This window comes from Anastrepha obliqua, chromosome 5, assembly GCF_027943255.1.
Source record: "Anastrepha obliqua isolate idAnaObli1 chromosome 5, idAnaObli1_1.0, whole genome shotgun sequence".
Lineage (NCBI taxonomy): Eukaryota > Metazoa > Arthropoda > Insecta > Diptera > Tephritidae > Anastrepha > Anastrepha obliqua.
Window position 1 is genome coordinate 30,637,448 of NC_072896.1, and position 15,543 is coordinate 30,652,990.

The 15,543-nt window shown below is 38.5% G+C and overlaps 1 protein-coding gene across 7 annotated transcripts in view; it reads right to left on the minus strand.

The window, feature by feature from the left end:
- Positions 1 to 515: 515 nt before the first annotated feature.
- The window catches only part of LOC129249415 (pneumococcal serine-rich repeat protein), a 221,395-nt gene continuing 206,367 nt past the window's right edge, over positions 516 to 15,543 (minus strand). For 3 of the 7 annotated variants that reach the window (XM_054889220.1, XM_054889224.1, XM_054889219.1), the window contains 3 exons: positions 12,266 to 13,277; positions 11,600 to 11,774; positions 516 to 1,634 (listed from right to left, as the gene is read on the minus strand). In XM_054889220.1, the coding sequence (XP_054745195.1) occupies positions 1,466 to 1,634; positions 11,600 to 11,774; positions 12,266 to 13,277 (1,356 nt within the window). In that variant the 3' untranslated portion in view covers positions 516 to 1,465. Of the gene's footprint in view, positions 1,635 to 11,599; positions 11,775 to 12,047; positions 12,115 to 12,265; positions 13,278 to 15,543 lie in introns of those variants that run through there. The other 4 variants (XM_054889221.1, XM_054889226.1, XM_054889222.1 and 1 more) reach the window with 4 other exon arrangements.

Genomic DNA, 15,543 nt, shown 5'->3' on the forward strand with positions numbered 1-15,543 from the left:
TGTTTTCAAATTGCAAAATTGCAAATTTGAAAATATTTTTTAATTACTGTATCCTAAAAAATATTTCAATATTAAATATACGGTAAAAATAAAAATAAAATTAAATTATAAATATGCTAGAAACCTGAAAAAATTTCAGCTTAAAAAGCTCTGTTTCAAAATTGTTAACATTGAATAAATCTCGAAATTACCAAAATGTGTTTTAGTCCTTCTTCTTTTTATACTCAAACCCCAACCTCGAAATCCTTGGATCACTTGATCAGTTCAGCTACGAAACAGTAAAAAATTTTTCTCGAACGCTTACTTGAGCAGTGTGAACGACGCTTAATAACTGCATGCCCATTACAGAAGTGTTGTAAAGGTTACCAGACTTTTTATGTTCCGATAACATAAGCTCTATTTAACGGCGCGCAATATACCTTTTCTATGATACCAAAATACAATAAAAAACCAAGTGGTTATTAATTTTCGACAAAGTTTATTCATAATTTAAGATAAATTGTATGCATTATTATGAGCTCACAATATTTAAAAATATTTATTAATTACCAAGAAGACAATTCAATGCTTAAAATATTGTAATCTTTCAAAACAAAAAAAGCGAACCAATTGAAAAATGAATTAAAAGATATGTAACGCAACAATACGAGTTGAAGCGCAGCAAACTTATATTACTAAAAATCATATAAAAAACCAAAGAAAGAAAAAAATATGAGTATCATTTGTGGTTATCGAATATCAAATAACTTATAATAATTAATGTGCGCTTAGTTTCGTTGTAGGAAGTGAGTTACAAAAAATTGTTTTAGTAAGAATTAGTAAAAATTTTAAAAAGTCAACAATTTTTTAATACTCGTTTTTGCTTTAAATCTAAAAAAATATATATTAGTATGTAGTAGGTTAACATGTAGGTGTGTGTGTGTGTGTGAATATATTTTATTAGAGAAAATCAATGAAATGCTTTTTGCATATTTAAATTTATAATCATTTAACGGCGTGGCAGACAAGAGGAACTATTTTCTACCGCAGAAAATATAATATTTATTAAGTCTTAGTATGCTTAGTTAACACTGAAATTAGTTCAAGTCATTATCATTGACAAATTTGCATATTTTTATGTAGTTAAAAATCACAAAAAAAAAAAACAAAGAAAAAATCGAAAACAAATTTGTGGGAGCTCAAACCCCATATTCACAAAGCAATTCTTTCAACTTCTATGAATATTCAAAATTTTCGGGACTCACAAAACACTTTGGAGTACCCTTTTGCCATACTCTCCTTTTAATATTCGCTAAATTTATCGTACGTTTAAATAAATCGTATAAATATTTAATACAAAGTACAGGCAAGCCTAAAAGCACGCTATGCTTTTCATACACTTTCCGAAATAACTCCATACTTTCTCCTTCATTTCTTGTTGACGAATATTCGCTAACGTTCTGCATGAAGCGCATTTTTTAACGCCTCACTTTCGCTCTCTTGCCGTATGCTCACTACGCTTTCTATGCGCCGTCGTTGAACTTTCGTGTTGGTGTTGTTGTCGTGAGCGCATTTGCGGCGGATCGCTTGACTTGTGATGTCCATCCGTGTGCCCAGTGTGTCGGCCATTTATAATTTGCGAGCTTTTACTATGTCTAAAAGAAATGAGAAGAAAAAAAAGAGTTTTTTTATTTGTATTTGGCAAAGGAAAATTTGCGAGAAATGATGCTACCAGCTACAAAAAGTCGTAATGGAAATGATGACAGTGGCGTAGGAGTGTCCTTATTTTTAATTTAGTTTGATTTGAAATTATTTTAGTGCATATTTGTTCAGTTGGATTAGTGAAAGATTTATACTACAACATTTGTGGTCAGTCGAACATAAACTTGGTGGCGTATCGAGATCAAAGCTGGCATATTTTTAATAGTTCATATGTAAGCCTTTATATGCAATTTCTGAACAAATATAATGGCTCTAAAAGTTTTTTTATAATGATTTCAAAAATATGTATAAAGTATGTGACAATTCTCAAATATCGCTAAATTCGCAAGGTTGGCCCTGAGTTTAGTCGGCTAGTGCTTGCTCACACAAATCGTGTCTTCAATTCAAAAATACTGCAGGTTACTCAAACAGCTTTCCTTCGTTGCCAATATTGCAAGAAGTTATTATATTTAACTAACAAATTTAATTCAACTTATTTTTATAAAGATTGATGGCAACCCTATTTAATTATACAACTGATTTAAAGTGTTCTTAAATATATTTCATTTCGAATTATCTAATTTTTAATATTTATGTGTGCTATTTTATATTAATTTTCAAATAGAGGGCAACTCTAGTACCCATCCAAAAAATTAGACGTATTCAGAAATATGTCTAGATTAAGGACTACTCAAACAGCTTTCGATTGCTGCCAGTACTGTGGAATATTATTTAATAATTATTAATTTAATTAGCCCAAATTTTTTTAGCTAAATGGCAATCCTATAAAAATATGTATATCTGGATTAAAGTGTTCTTCAATACCCCTTGTTTATGAACTTCTATTTATATTTTAATTAACTTAAATATTTAGTTTACTTCTATTTTTTTGATAGGTGCAAATGCTATTCAAAACTATTTCTAGATAGGTGGCAATCCTATATAAATATATGTCTAGAACCAATTATTTTTAAATATCCCTTGTTTATGAACTTCTACAATATTTATATTTAAATTAGCTGGAATATTTAGTTCATTTTTAATTTTTAAATAGGTGGCAACGCTATTTAAAGTAATTTCTGGATAGATGGCAAACTTGTTTGAATACATATCTCGATTAAAGTGTTCTTAAAAGCCCCTTTGCATCCGACCCCTATTCACGTGTTAATTAAATCAAATATATTTATTATATTTAATTTTTTAAAAGGTGGTTACGCCATTTAAAATTATTTCTGGATATATGGCAATCTTATGTAAATATATATCTGGATTAAAGTATCATAATATATCTTATTCTATTATATCATAAATATTCCTTGTATATGAATCGCTATTTATATTTAAATTAAATAATAAAAAAATATTTAGCTAATTTTTATTTTTTAATATAGATAGGTGGTAACTCTATTTAAACATATTTCTAGATTTATCTCTTCTAAATAACTTTCATTTAAGTCCCTATTATAATATGTTATTTGAATTAAACTACAGTTTCTATTAATTTTGTTTCCCGATAGGTGGCAGCCCTATTTAAAGAATATTTATGAAGTTAAATATCCTAAATATTGTTTATTTGCTACTCCTATTATTTACAATTTCATCAATTAACATATTTAATTTAATTAGTTTTCAAACTAGGTGGCAACCCATTTTAGAAATGTATCTGTATTTTATTGCCTTATTAGTTTAGTTTGATATTCATACCATTGTATTTTAATGTTACGTATTTTATTCAATTTAATTTTTTAGTTATGTGGCAACCCTTTTTATAATATCTCTGCGTAAAATATTATCTGTGTGTTATTGTTCAAAATGAATTTGTATGTATGCGTATGAACCATAATACAATATTTTAATGTTGCATATTTGAACCATTTTAATTTTTACAATAGTTGGCAACTCTTTTTCAAAAATATATCTGCATTAAAAAATCCTTAATACTTTTGTTTTATACTCACATCGTAATATTTTAATTTTATATTTTTTATCCATTTTAATTTCTATATAGGTGGCAACCCTTTTCCAAAATATCCCTGCGCTGACGCTATTTTAAATACTTTTCGTTTTATACCAATATTGTAATGCGAGTATTTTTTTTACTTTATCGAAAATAAATGCCAAGTAAAGTTTTAGGTCTTTATGAATTTGATAATCAAGCAAATTCAAATTCAAAGGTTGTGTCAAAATTTCAACTTAAAATAAAAACAGTCGCACATTTAAAATGTGAATCCCAAGGCGCATTCATTGCAGGTGGTGGCACTAGACCAACAACAATGTTCTATACGTTAGATTGTCGAAGCAAAGTATTGGAAAACTAGAAAACAAATAATGAATTCGCCTTGTTTCATTCTGAGCTGACAGCCACATGGACATGGCGAAAGCAAACAACTAACCAGCTGATTTAGCAACTCCACCTTTAATAGATTCGCCTTGATGGACGCTATGGCACAGGTCGCAAAGACGTGCATTAAGAATTACATGAAATAATATCTGCGATTCCATATACAAATCACCGGTAACACAATGGGCCCTAGAGGTCTAAGTGACACCTTTTTTTTTTCAAGATCAGCCAGCACTACCTAACCTAACCTATGGCAGAGTAAATAAGATATTTAGAAATATCTCAAGTTCAATTCAATTTTGGGTTAAAACATTTATTTTCGCGTATTAAATACACAGTGACCCCCAATAATATTCATTTAAAATATGATTTCTATACTTTAAGGTATTTCATACTAATGATCGGACACTTTTTCATTTGTATTCTTATTTGTTGTGGATACAGCCACCGAGTGGTAAACTGATCATGCAAGAAAGCGTACAGGTATAAGGTTAAAAAGCTATGAAATGCCTCGAAGATCTGAATAATATTTAATATATTAACCCAATAGAGAAGAAGAAGAAGTGGATATCTCCCACAACAAATCTGCTGAAGACAAGACAGTACTATTAGAGATGATTGGATCTAAATCACGAGGGTTTAAAATTTTAAATTTTCAGCCGTAAGTGCAATTAATTTACAAAATTTAGGTATAAAACGACTTCAAACAGCTATTTAGTTGTTAGACTTCTATAGTAGAATTTGACGGTTAATTTTCGTGTAGTAGATTTTTACCCTCGCCGCCGTAGCCGAATGGGTTGGTGCGTGAGTACCATTCGGAATTTACAAAGAGAACGTAGGTTCGAATCTCGGTGAAAGATCAAAATTAAGAAAAAGTTTTTTCTAATAGCGGTTGCCCCTCGGCAGGCAATGGCAAACCTCCGAGCATATTTCTGCCATGAAAAAACTCCTCATAAAAATATCTGCCGTTCGGAGTCGGCTTGAAACTATAGGTCCCTCCATTTGTGGAACAACATCAAGACGCACACTACCAATAGGAGGAGGAGCTCGGCCAAACACCCAAAAAAAGGGTGTACGCGCCAATTATAGATAGATAGATAGATTTTTACCCTCTAGCCTACTTAAATGGACGTTTTTGGAATATTCTCATTATCTCTGTATGGAATATGAAAATGGAAATATGTTTTTTTGTGAAAACTTTTGCGGGTCAATGTATTTTCTGAATTTGAATCTAATCAAACTGTAAATGAAATTTTCGGAAACATCTCAACACCAGCATCACCAATCTAATTTTTTTACTACGCACAAACCAAGGCTTCAAACCAAGCATATTAGGTTGTTTCAATAATTTTCGAGTATAGGTATGAAATCTGAATTTCTAAAAAATGTTTATTATAGTACAAGGTGACGCAAAATCAATCATGAATTCTTGTAGTTTTAATAACTTTTATACTAAATAAAAAAAAAATTCTTTATTTTTCAACCTTCACCCGCTCCATTGCGTACCTGCTTGTATACTGCAGCTGTCTTGTGCACAAGCTGCACAAATATGATTGACGTACGACGCCACTTGCAAAAATTTTAAATCTTCCGAGAGGTTATTAATTTTGCGCCACCAATATAGCCTTCTATGCCTGTAAATCTATGTTCGACAGAAAATGGGGTCTCAAGCCACGTGTCGTACTTTAGATGTACAACTTAGTGGTTCTGCCAGTTTTGGCACACGGCTGCCTAGTTTGGTGGGTAGCTTTTCAGAAGGGCTACAACACCACTAAACTAAAGAGAGTGCAGAGAACTGCATGTGTGGGCATCACCGGTGCTTGTAGAACATGTTCCACTGCAGCGCTCAACGTTATTCTACACTTAATTCCTGTGGATCTGCAGGTTAAATGCATTGCTGCTCAGAGTGCTATTAGGTTGAAGGAAATTGGCCTTTGGAGACAACTTCCTGTAGGACATAATAGCATCTTGAAGCAGATCTCCCTTCTCTGTTATTCGCACTGACCTCTCCATCCGCAAAATGTGCTTTGAGGGTTGTGCTAGGGCTATCTTTCCGAGCAGGCAAGATTTCCAATCTTGGGGAGGGGAGAGTCGGTACGGATATAGATACCTCTGTTTTCACTGACGGATCCAAAATGGAGTCTGAAGTGGGAGCGGGGGTTTACTCTAAATCAGCCAGCATTTCGGTCTTCTTTAAACTGCTGAAAACGAGCAGCGATCTTCACGATCCTGCGAGCATACAAAATGCTTCGGGATCACTGTTGGGAGGGAGACATTAATATTTTTTCCGACAATCACGCTGCAATCAAGGCCCTGTCCTCGCCGTATTGTAGCTCTATTCTGGTGAACTCCTGTAACGAGGAACTCAAACGTCTCGAACATGCAGGAAACATTTCCCTTATCTGGGTTCTTGGGCACAGGAATATAGAGAGAAATGAAATTGCCGATGAGCTTGCCAGGAAGGGGTCGACAGAACCGGTTTCAGCTGTCCCCTTCTCAGACATCGGTGTCGCCTTGGCCGTCGTTAAAGGGAAACTACACAATTTCTTTCCAGAAAAAGCGCAAGACAGATAGAGGGCTATCTCATCGTGTGCTATTTCGAAAACACTATGACTTCAACACGATGTAAACAGAACGCTTAAGGTGATGGGAGTCCCCCGCCATTCAATTTCCAAACTCATTGCGGTGTTCATTCGTCACTGGGTGATCGGTACTCATGCGGAGAAGCTTGGAATTCGTACAACCCCTATTGCAGAAGCTGTGGGGATCCTGCAGAGAAAGAGACTGTTGAACACTTTCTCTACAAATGTCCGGCTTTGGTGGCTAGGCGCTTGGGATTCCTTAGCGTACCCTTTGGGGATGCCTTGAAGAAATTCTCCAGCCTCCACTACATCAACAGCAATGGATGGCTGTAGATGGTTTTCTCTTCCCTAAATCTTTTCACAGGTAGTGGTCCACATTATGGTATCAAAACGGCGCGAAAGTGTACCTGGGGTACTTTTGCCATCTCACCTGCCTACCTATATAAAACTCGTTAGAAGGATACTGATAAAATTTTGAAACAAATTTTATAATTTTGAGATTTTTTCAGTATTGAAAATTTTGTTATAGAAATTTTTAAAGTGAAATATTTATCTTCCAATAAAATAACAAATTTTGCGCCACCTTGTTCATATGAGAAACTAATTAGAAAAAAATTTGCACAAAATAAATTTTTATTCGATATAATAATCTAATAGTTATTTTAAGTTACGTACGAGCTGGGTTGAACTTTGACCTCAATACGACTCCATGTCTTTTCCGATCGACCTCAAAGTTTCGAGCAGATTTTTGTACTCTATTTATGTATTAAAAATACTTTGTATTAAAAAAGTGAGCTAAATAAAAACACGGATCAGTCACATAAACAGGATCACTCCTACTACAGTGGTGGTGAAAGAAACATTAAACTACAATTGGAAACATGCCAGTATATAAAAAACGTACTTTCCTCCAATATCGACTCGAGCTCAAGTTAGGTTAAGTTGCGAATTACTTGTAATGAAGTTATGTGATAGTCTATGGTTAAAATGGTATTTATGTATGCAGATAAGCTTTTAATGGAACTGCAGTTAACTACTCGAGCATTTTGGAGTTGATCCACCTTCGTGTGAATCTCAGACTTTACCAAATATACTTGAACCATAATTTCATGCAAAATATAGGTACGTGGGTATGTATGTAGTATAAACAAGTTTCTGCCGTTCATGTGGATAGTTAAAAAGAGAGATAGCGTGGTTTGGCAAGGTTACTTGATTGTAGGGCACAAAATCTGCTGAGAAGAAAAACAGTGGTGCAAAAGTGGACGAAAATATATTAGCTATGCAGTAGATCTTAAGTGATCGTTGTAAAACGAAAATGTTTAACTTCTTAAACTATCCTTAGACTATCCCTCATCTGTCTACTAGAAAGGCTATACCGGCGCGGCTTTGCCTAAACTGTTGAGGTTCTGGAAAGAATATTTCCCCAGAAATCTGAGGCGAATTCTTCGTATTCTTATATAAGAAGTGCTGAATGAATTTCACTGCTTCGTTGTTGTTGTTGTAGCAGTAACTTTGCCCTGTTAGTGCAGCGTACTCACCGGTCGTCTTTGTCTAGCTCATCTAACAGTAGGTCAAGGAAACTAGCTGTTTCGACGGGTTGGGTCCAGAGGGAGAGGGGTGTTAGATGAGTGGGTTTAAAGGGACATGTGAAAAGGTGGTTAGTATCGTGCGGGGTGCCTTCACATGCTGGACATATGTTTAGTACGTCGAGGTCAATTCTGGATAAGTAGGAGTTTAACCTGCTACAATATCCAGAACGTAATTGTGCCAAGGTTACGTGAGACTCTCGGGGAAGTTGGAGCTCTTCGTCTGCGATTGGTGGTCGTTGGACTCCGATAATGGCATTCGGTGGTCGGGAACTTAAGAAGGTGGTGAGAGTCTCCCGATGAATGCCGTTTATGGCCTGTCCGATGTAGTAGCTGTCTGTCTGTTTTGTCTAGGATCTCGTCTGCGTAGTTGAGGAAATGCTTCCTGATGTGCCTGGGAGGTGGCTCCGGCTCAAGCAGGTGTCAGCATGGGTAAGGCCTGCGGTAATACCTTAGCAGAAACTGCTTACTGAGCAATTTGTTATGCTCCTTAACAGGCAGCATAAGGGCCTCATCGTGTAGCTGTTGTATCGGTGACATCATAAGACATCCTGTTGCGGTCCTTAATGCAATGTTTTGGCAGGTCTGAAGCTTCGACCAGCGCGAATCACTGATTCCAAGCGACCAGACAGGCACAGCACAGGTTAGAACCGGTCGGCCTATTGATTTAAAAGTCGACAGCAACATTTCCTTGTCTTTGCCCCAAGTGCTGCCGGCAAGCGACTTGAGAACCTTGTTGCGATTCTGTAGACTTGAGAACGTTCTTGCGATTCTGTACTTTAGTTGCAATAGCGGTTGTATGCGCTGAGAAGGAGAGCAAGCTGTCAAAGGTAACTCCAAATATTTTGGGGTAGTTAACCGTCGGAATTTGTGTATCATCGACTTTCACCTTGAGTTGTAGCTTGACCTCCTTTGTCCAGGTGGTGAAAAGGGTCGCCGTGTATTTAGTGGTGGAGAGTTGTAAATTCCTCGCAGTGAATAAGCGAGAAAGGCTGCTTCGTTAACTCTACTGCTTCTAAAAAGTGCATGGCGTCGTATGTGACCGGCAAATTGGCCAAGTTAGGAGACATTCCATATGTTCGGTTTAGAGAGTCTTAGTAAGTTTTTTTTTGTCACTTATGGAGCATAAATGCGATACTTCGTAACTGGGTCAGATTAGGCTACCTTGCTCATGCTCTCATTTTAAGCATACGAAATCTAGTTACCAGAATTGTATCTAACAAATATTTCGAGCAATGGTTGATAATGAAGATGATATTTCTTGGGAGTACCAGAGAGAAAGCATTTTTTTTCTAAATAAGTACGTGGAATGGTGAAGCTCTGGTGCCTTTCACAATGCAACTATGCTGTGCTTCCGTGCTTCCATACCTTATTTCATAAAATCTCTACCGCGTTATTTGAAAATCATTCGGGGAGGTGCGCTATAGTCTTCCATATTCCAAAGCTAAGATATGTTTCGAGGTTAGACCTAACAGCCAGCTTATTGAGGCACCATTTAATACGGCATTTACGCATAAAAAGAGTTTAGACTATCAAATCTCCTAAGCGTGCTCTGGTACTCTCCATAATGGAGAGCCATTACGATGATAAGATGTACGGAGAGTCAAAGAGTTTCAGTATAGGTTAGGAAATGTTAGAATGAAAACAGAACTAAATACTTCAAACTACAATAAAGACTTCAGTAAGAAAGCCGCTACTAAATATTTGCTAATACGAAAGAGAAAGAGAGAGAAAGAGTTTATACCAACAAAAACTAACTACCGATAGTTAAACGATTCTATGTGAAAAAAGAGCGCAAAAACTACAATACAGGAGTTGATTTAGGAGAACAGGTCTAACTACTGCGTGCTACTGCTACGAAGAGATAGTAACGGTAAATGTAAACTGTTAAATATAAAAACGCTGTCTTACACTGTGAGAAAGTAAAAACACATCCACAAAATTTTGCATTTAACAATGTCGAGAGTGCTGGGATTTTCTACGTGGATATGGCACAACAAACACACACACACACACATTTAATAATTAAAACTGAAGTGCGATTATGGGCAGTGAGTAGTAGATGAGAGCGCACGATTATGTGTACTTTGCCAAATATTATTTTCGAATTTTGAGCATTTTCATAGTTTTTATCAAAAAGTTTCCAAAATGCTGATTATTTTCGTTAGAGAATTTTTTCAGTGCATTTGTGATGAATTTTTTCTTTGATGTGCTGTATTTGGCGAGTGTCATTTCTTTTAGGCAGCGAGGTAGCTCGCTCTTTTCAAACACGTCGGCGTCTATCGTCGCTCACTCCATTTGCTTAGAGGCGTCAGTTAATGTCTTTGAGATCCATTTTATAGGAAGTTGGCCTTTTGCGTCTTCTCTCTTAATTGCGCTCTGTTTCTTTATTTCCTTAATAATCTTTTAGCAACGGCTGTGAGAAGTGGCTTTCACAGCTTTCGTGAGCGCTTCTTACTCACTTGTTCTGCATTTATTTTTTCCATAAATTTCTTCAATTTCTCTCTCGCTAAAACGCTGCCTCTTATTTCGGCATTTCTTCTCTTATTTTCTTTCTCTCTCTCTCTCCCTATCTCTCTCTTTCTTTATCTGACTATGAACATGTACACAACCCGAACGGATGATGCGTCGTTACATGACTTCTCATTGTGCGCTGCCTTTCCGGTCTGTGCGACATATCGGCACGCCAAACGGCAGCCAGCTCGGCTGGGGCGCGTGTCAGACTCACAGGTTGTGCTTTAACCTTAGCCGGTGTCGCGTACAATAAGTAATTATGATAGATATGACTGGCATCTGAAGGTCGCTTACCCGGTGCGGCAGGCAAATAGGGTAGGAAGGCAAAGGATGAGGTTGTAGATTGCGTTTGTGATGGTTTGCGCGCACAAGGAAATGGAATGGGCAGCGGCAAGGCGCTACGTTTTCGTACACCACGCCGCTGCTGTAGCGTACATTTACGTAGAGTCGATTGATTGGAATAGGTGGGTTCGGGTAAATACGATACAGGTGGTATGATTTGGGCATAAATTTGATGCTCGTATGTGATGGGCACTGATGGTGATGGAGTTGATGTTATTGATGTTGGTGTAGGAGTGTTGGGATTAATGGGTATGGGTATGAGTGACCTGATTCGCTTGCGACGTGTGCGCGGTGGTGGTATGGGTGCCGCAGTAAGCATCGCACTATCACCGAGTAGCGGTGAGTATACATCTTCATGTGTTAGACTTGAAAGCGAGCAGGTAGATGAAATATTTGCATTGTCTTGAAGCTCTGATTTCGTTCGCAAATCAGTTGAGCAGTCGTGTGTGGTTTGTGCCATAGTTTCGTTTATGGTTTGCGCCTGTACTATACTCTCACTACTGGCGCTATCGGTTTGAGTATGTGCTAAATTCGTTTCGTTTTCGTATACGTACGTTGTTGTTGCGGCTTGTTCGTGTTGCTTCTGTACTCCAGCCAGGGATGATTTTTTGTGTTCGCGTGTTTTGCTGGACATTGTGCCGCTTTGTGCGGGGAGATGGTGTATGGCAGTGCAGCCAATGCGGTGTTGTTCACTACTGTTGTGGTGCTGGGTTTTGCTGGTTGAGTGACCTGTGAATGGGTGGCATTTGTATAAGAACTGGGTATGGACTATTTTGAAAGGTGGCGCATAGAGGGTTAATTGTATTAGTTTCATGGTTAGACGCTACTTTGAAGGGTTGCAAGTTTTTGATCAGCTATATTGAGTACAAAATTTTCAAAAATCTTGTGCGGTAGTGCATACGAAATTTTTTGCTTGCTTTAAACCAATTTGTGGTGCTCTGAGAGAGTGTAAAATTCTATGTGAAATTCATTGGTAGTACTCAGTTTGTGTTTGCTGCTAACCTAAGATTTTTGTGTAGTGTTTGCGGTTGTGTAGCACCCATTATTAAGATGCCCAAAACAAGCAGTTCTGCAAGAAATATTTCACAGTACAATTAAAAGTAAACGTACAAATGTTACAAAGTATGTGGCTTAAAAAATCCATTCCGAGCGCCGCCTATAGAGTACCTTGAGAGCTGAATAGAAGAGTACAACATTTGGGTACATTTCTCATCACTTACCGCGCGATTTAGATTGCTTATCCTTCTCTCTTTCTTTCTCATGCGCCCTCTCCCGCTCACGTTCGCCCTTTTCACGCTCGCTGGCAGACGAGCGATGTCCGGACGAGCGATGCTGTGTGCTGTTGTGCGCTGCATTATCGTCCGTACGCCCGCGTAGCGAACGCAATAGACGCACACCGGCATTAACGCTGCGTGGCTTCGTTTCCGAGGCGGTACGTGAGCTGGTGTGACGCTCAGCACTACCACCGCTGGTGTTGTTGTTCGACGTGTGCTCTTGACGGCGTTTACTACTGCTACTGCGACCACTACTTGTGGTGCGCTGCTGTTGCGGCACAGTCGCGCACTCAGCGCGTTCCTCTCGCTGAGAGGCATGCGTAGTGCTGCTGGCCGCACGACGCCTTTCCACGTCCCTGCTAGTTGAGGAGTGATGTAGATGCTGACGTTGATCCCCAACACTCTCCTTCTTGCTGCGTCTGTCACCACTACGACTCGGTGTTGCACTCGTAGAATTGGCGCTACGTTTACTCTTCATACGTACACGATGTTCCTCACGTACGTGGACTTCATCTCCGGATGAATACTGTAAACGTGCTGAGCGTTGCGATTCGCGTGAACTGGAACGATGATGTTGCTTTCCAGTGGCTTTTGGTAGCGTTTTCGTGGACGATGTTGTCGCGGTACGCGTTGGTTTTGGTGTGCGTACATTCTCGTATTCACGTTCGCTGGACAACGAACGTGAACGTGCACGCGGACAACTTTCCACTGACGATTGTGATGAGGTACGCACTCGTGTGTGTGTATCGGGTACATTTGGGGAAGTTGTTGTGTGACGTGGGTTGCGTTTCGCCTCGGATGCAAATGTGCCACGTGACATTTTCACTGCAATGCATGAGTCGTTCGCCTTATGGGCGACCATCTTTTCATCGATAGTTTCCAGTGGTTTGGATTCGCGTCTATGGAGCGAGGAGCGTCGTCGTCGCCGGTCTTTATGAGCAGCCTCATCGGAAAGGGCCTGCAAAAAGGGAAGAAGTAATGGATTACAAGAATATATGAACTTGATTGCCTATCTCTGTGGCCCAAATGAACGAATTCTGAAAATCTATTATTAATTGCAGATTTATGATTACTTTATAACTGAGACTGCAGATTTTTTAATTTTATATTCATACAGTTGAATCAAAAGAATCGGTTGCCTGAAAGTCCTTTCAAAACCTATGATGAGATCTTTTAAGTTTATTGGAAATTCCACTAATATCTAACTTTGCTCGGTTTATTTGCATTGTGGGGAGCTACAGAATTTGAAACTAAGAGCCCTGTCCGCGCACACGTTTTTCAGAAGTTCTCTCTAGTCTGCCACTCAGAGTCGCATTCTGGTATTATCAGTCGCAGAGCATTTGCATGTTAGAATGTAGAAAGTCATAAGAACAGGAAGCTTATTCGACCCATTGGAGAAAACTGTACGCCAGGGAAATCGGACCCGTGCAGACCAAAGCATAGAGTTTAGCCATATAAGGTGTGCCGAAATTTTTAAAGCGGCACAAATGCTTGGTTAATTTTCCTCTAGAACAGTGAGTCAATACAAGGATACGACACGGTCTCATTACCATCATCAACATCCTCATCATTTAGCGGTACAACCAGGGGTGAGGATTAGCGCTCTCTACGATATTCCTCCAGTTCTCTCTGTCTCTTGCTAGATATTTCCAGTTGGTTACTTCGAGCGTTCGTAGGTCTTCTTCTCTGCAGTCCATTAGTCACCTCCGCGGGCGACCTTTACTTCTCATTATCAGCTTTGTGCTGCATTACTACATAGTTTCTGAACTCGTGTGTCTTCCATTCTTAGAACATGTTCAATCCACCTTAGTCTTTGCGCTTTGAAGAGCTTGACAATGTCCTCGCCACGCACAAAATGGAGAAAGTCTTTGCTGGTTCGTACTTTGAAATCACCTCCTTCGTTTAGTCGGTGATATACAATATATAAAAGAAAAGTCATTGGGACCTTAGTTCCAAAACGGAGTAAGTGAACAGACCCTCGTCAGTTCAGTTCAGTTCGACCATGATCTATCACTCCTCAGTGGGCATACTGAGGGGAGTGACGTGACTCTTCTAAATATGGACACATTAAAAAAAAAAAATACCTGAGAGAGTACCTAATTTGTTTAAAGCCTCGATAAATGTACAGTAACCCATGTTAGAAGTTCGAGTCAATTTTAACCCCAAAAATAACGAAAACAACCAAGTTAAGTCCAAAAACTCTGAGGCTTCGCGAAGTTTCAGTGTTCCAAGATACAAACAAATCACATCAAAGATAGAATAAAGATCTTCTACTCATCACAATACTTCATTCAGTTCATTAAGTACACCAAATATGGAGCTCGGTTTTTTCAGACCACATTAGGCCTTCTTCTCGCTATGACATCGAATTCGTGAAGAAAGTGTATTGGAGTTTCGGGGTTGATCGCAAAACCGACACGAGTCAATAGATCATTGATGAATCACCTTGTGTGCAGATGGTTGCGTAATCTGTAGTGACCAGTGAGAATGACAGTAAGTACTATCATTTCGTCCTTAAAGAAGCTTTGAGCAGCTTAAAGCTCTTATTTGTATACCCTACCAATAAGTATTTAGCCTGACGTAGCCCCACAGTTTGCTTTCAGCTTGTATCTCGCAGTTTTAGTTCTTCGCTTCCAAGCTCTTCGTTGCTGGTATGGTCACCCAAGGTATGGAAGGACTAAGGTCGAGGTTGCAACCTCTTTAGTCAGTGTTTTCGCTATTTCATTCCCAAATATACCCCTGTGTCCAGTCACCCATATGAGTCGCATTCAAATGTGTGCTCCCAGCAAATTTTACTTTAATACACTGCACTTAATGACTACTGATGTCTTAACCCAGAATGATGACAAAGCCTTACGTGAAGCTTGGTTATCGTTCAGAATGGCAATTCGTTCCTTTCGAAGATTTCTTTCTAAATTGATCGTTGCACATATCTAGAGCGCATACATTACTGGGAATAGTTCCCATCGGCGTAAGCCGTTTCGTTTTGGGGCCATAAATTCCAGCGCCATGTTTTCGAGTGATCTCTCTACCGGTATTGGCTACACTCTTGGAGTTTTCTTTCAAAGAAAGGCACTCAAGTTAGCCTTACTTGGGTAAGCGGAAGCTGCAAGCTCAACGATTTTATGTACTAATCCTCACTAAACCATTTTGTTTTAGGTGCCAAGATTCTAAGCATGCCACGCGGGGCAGTACCAGAGAAGGTGTCTAACGGACTCTTCCTC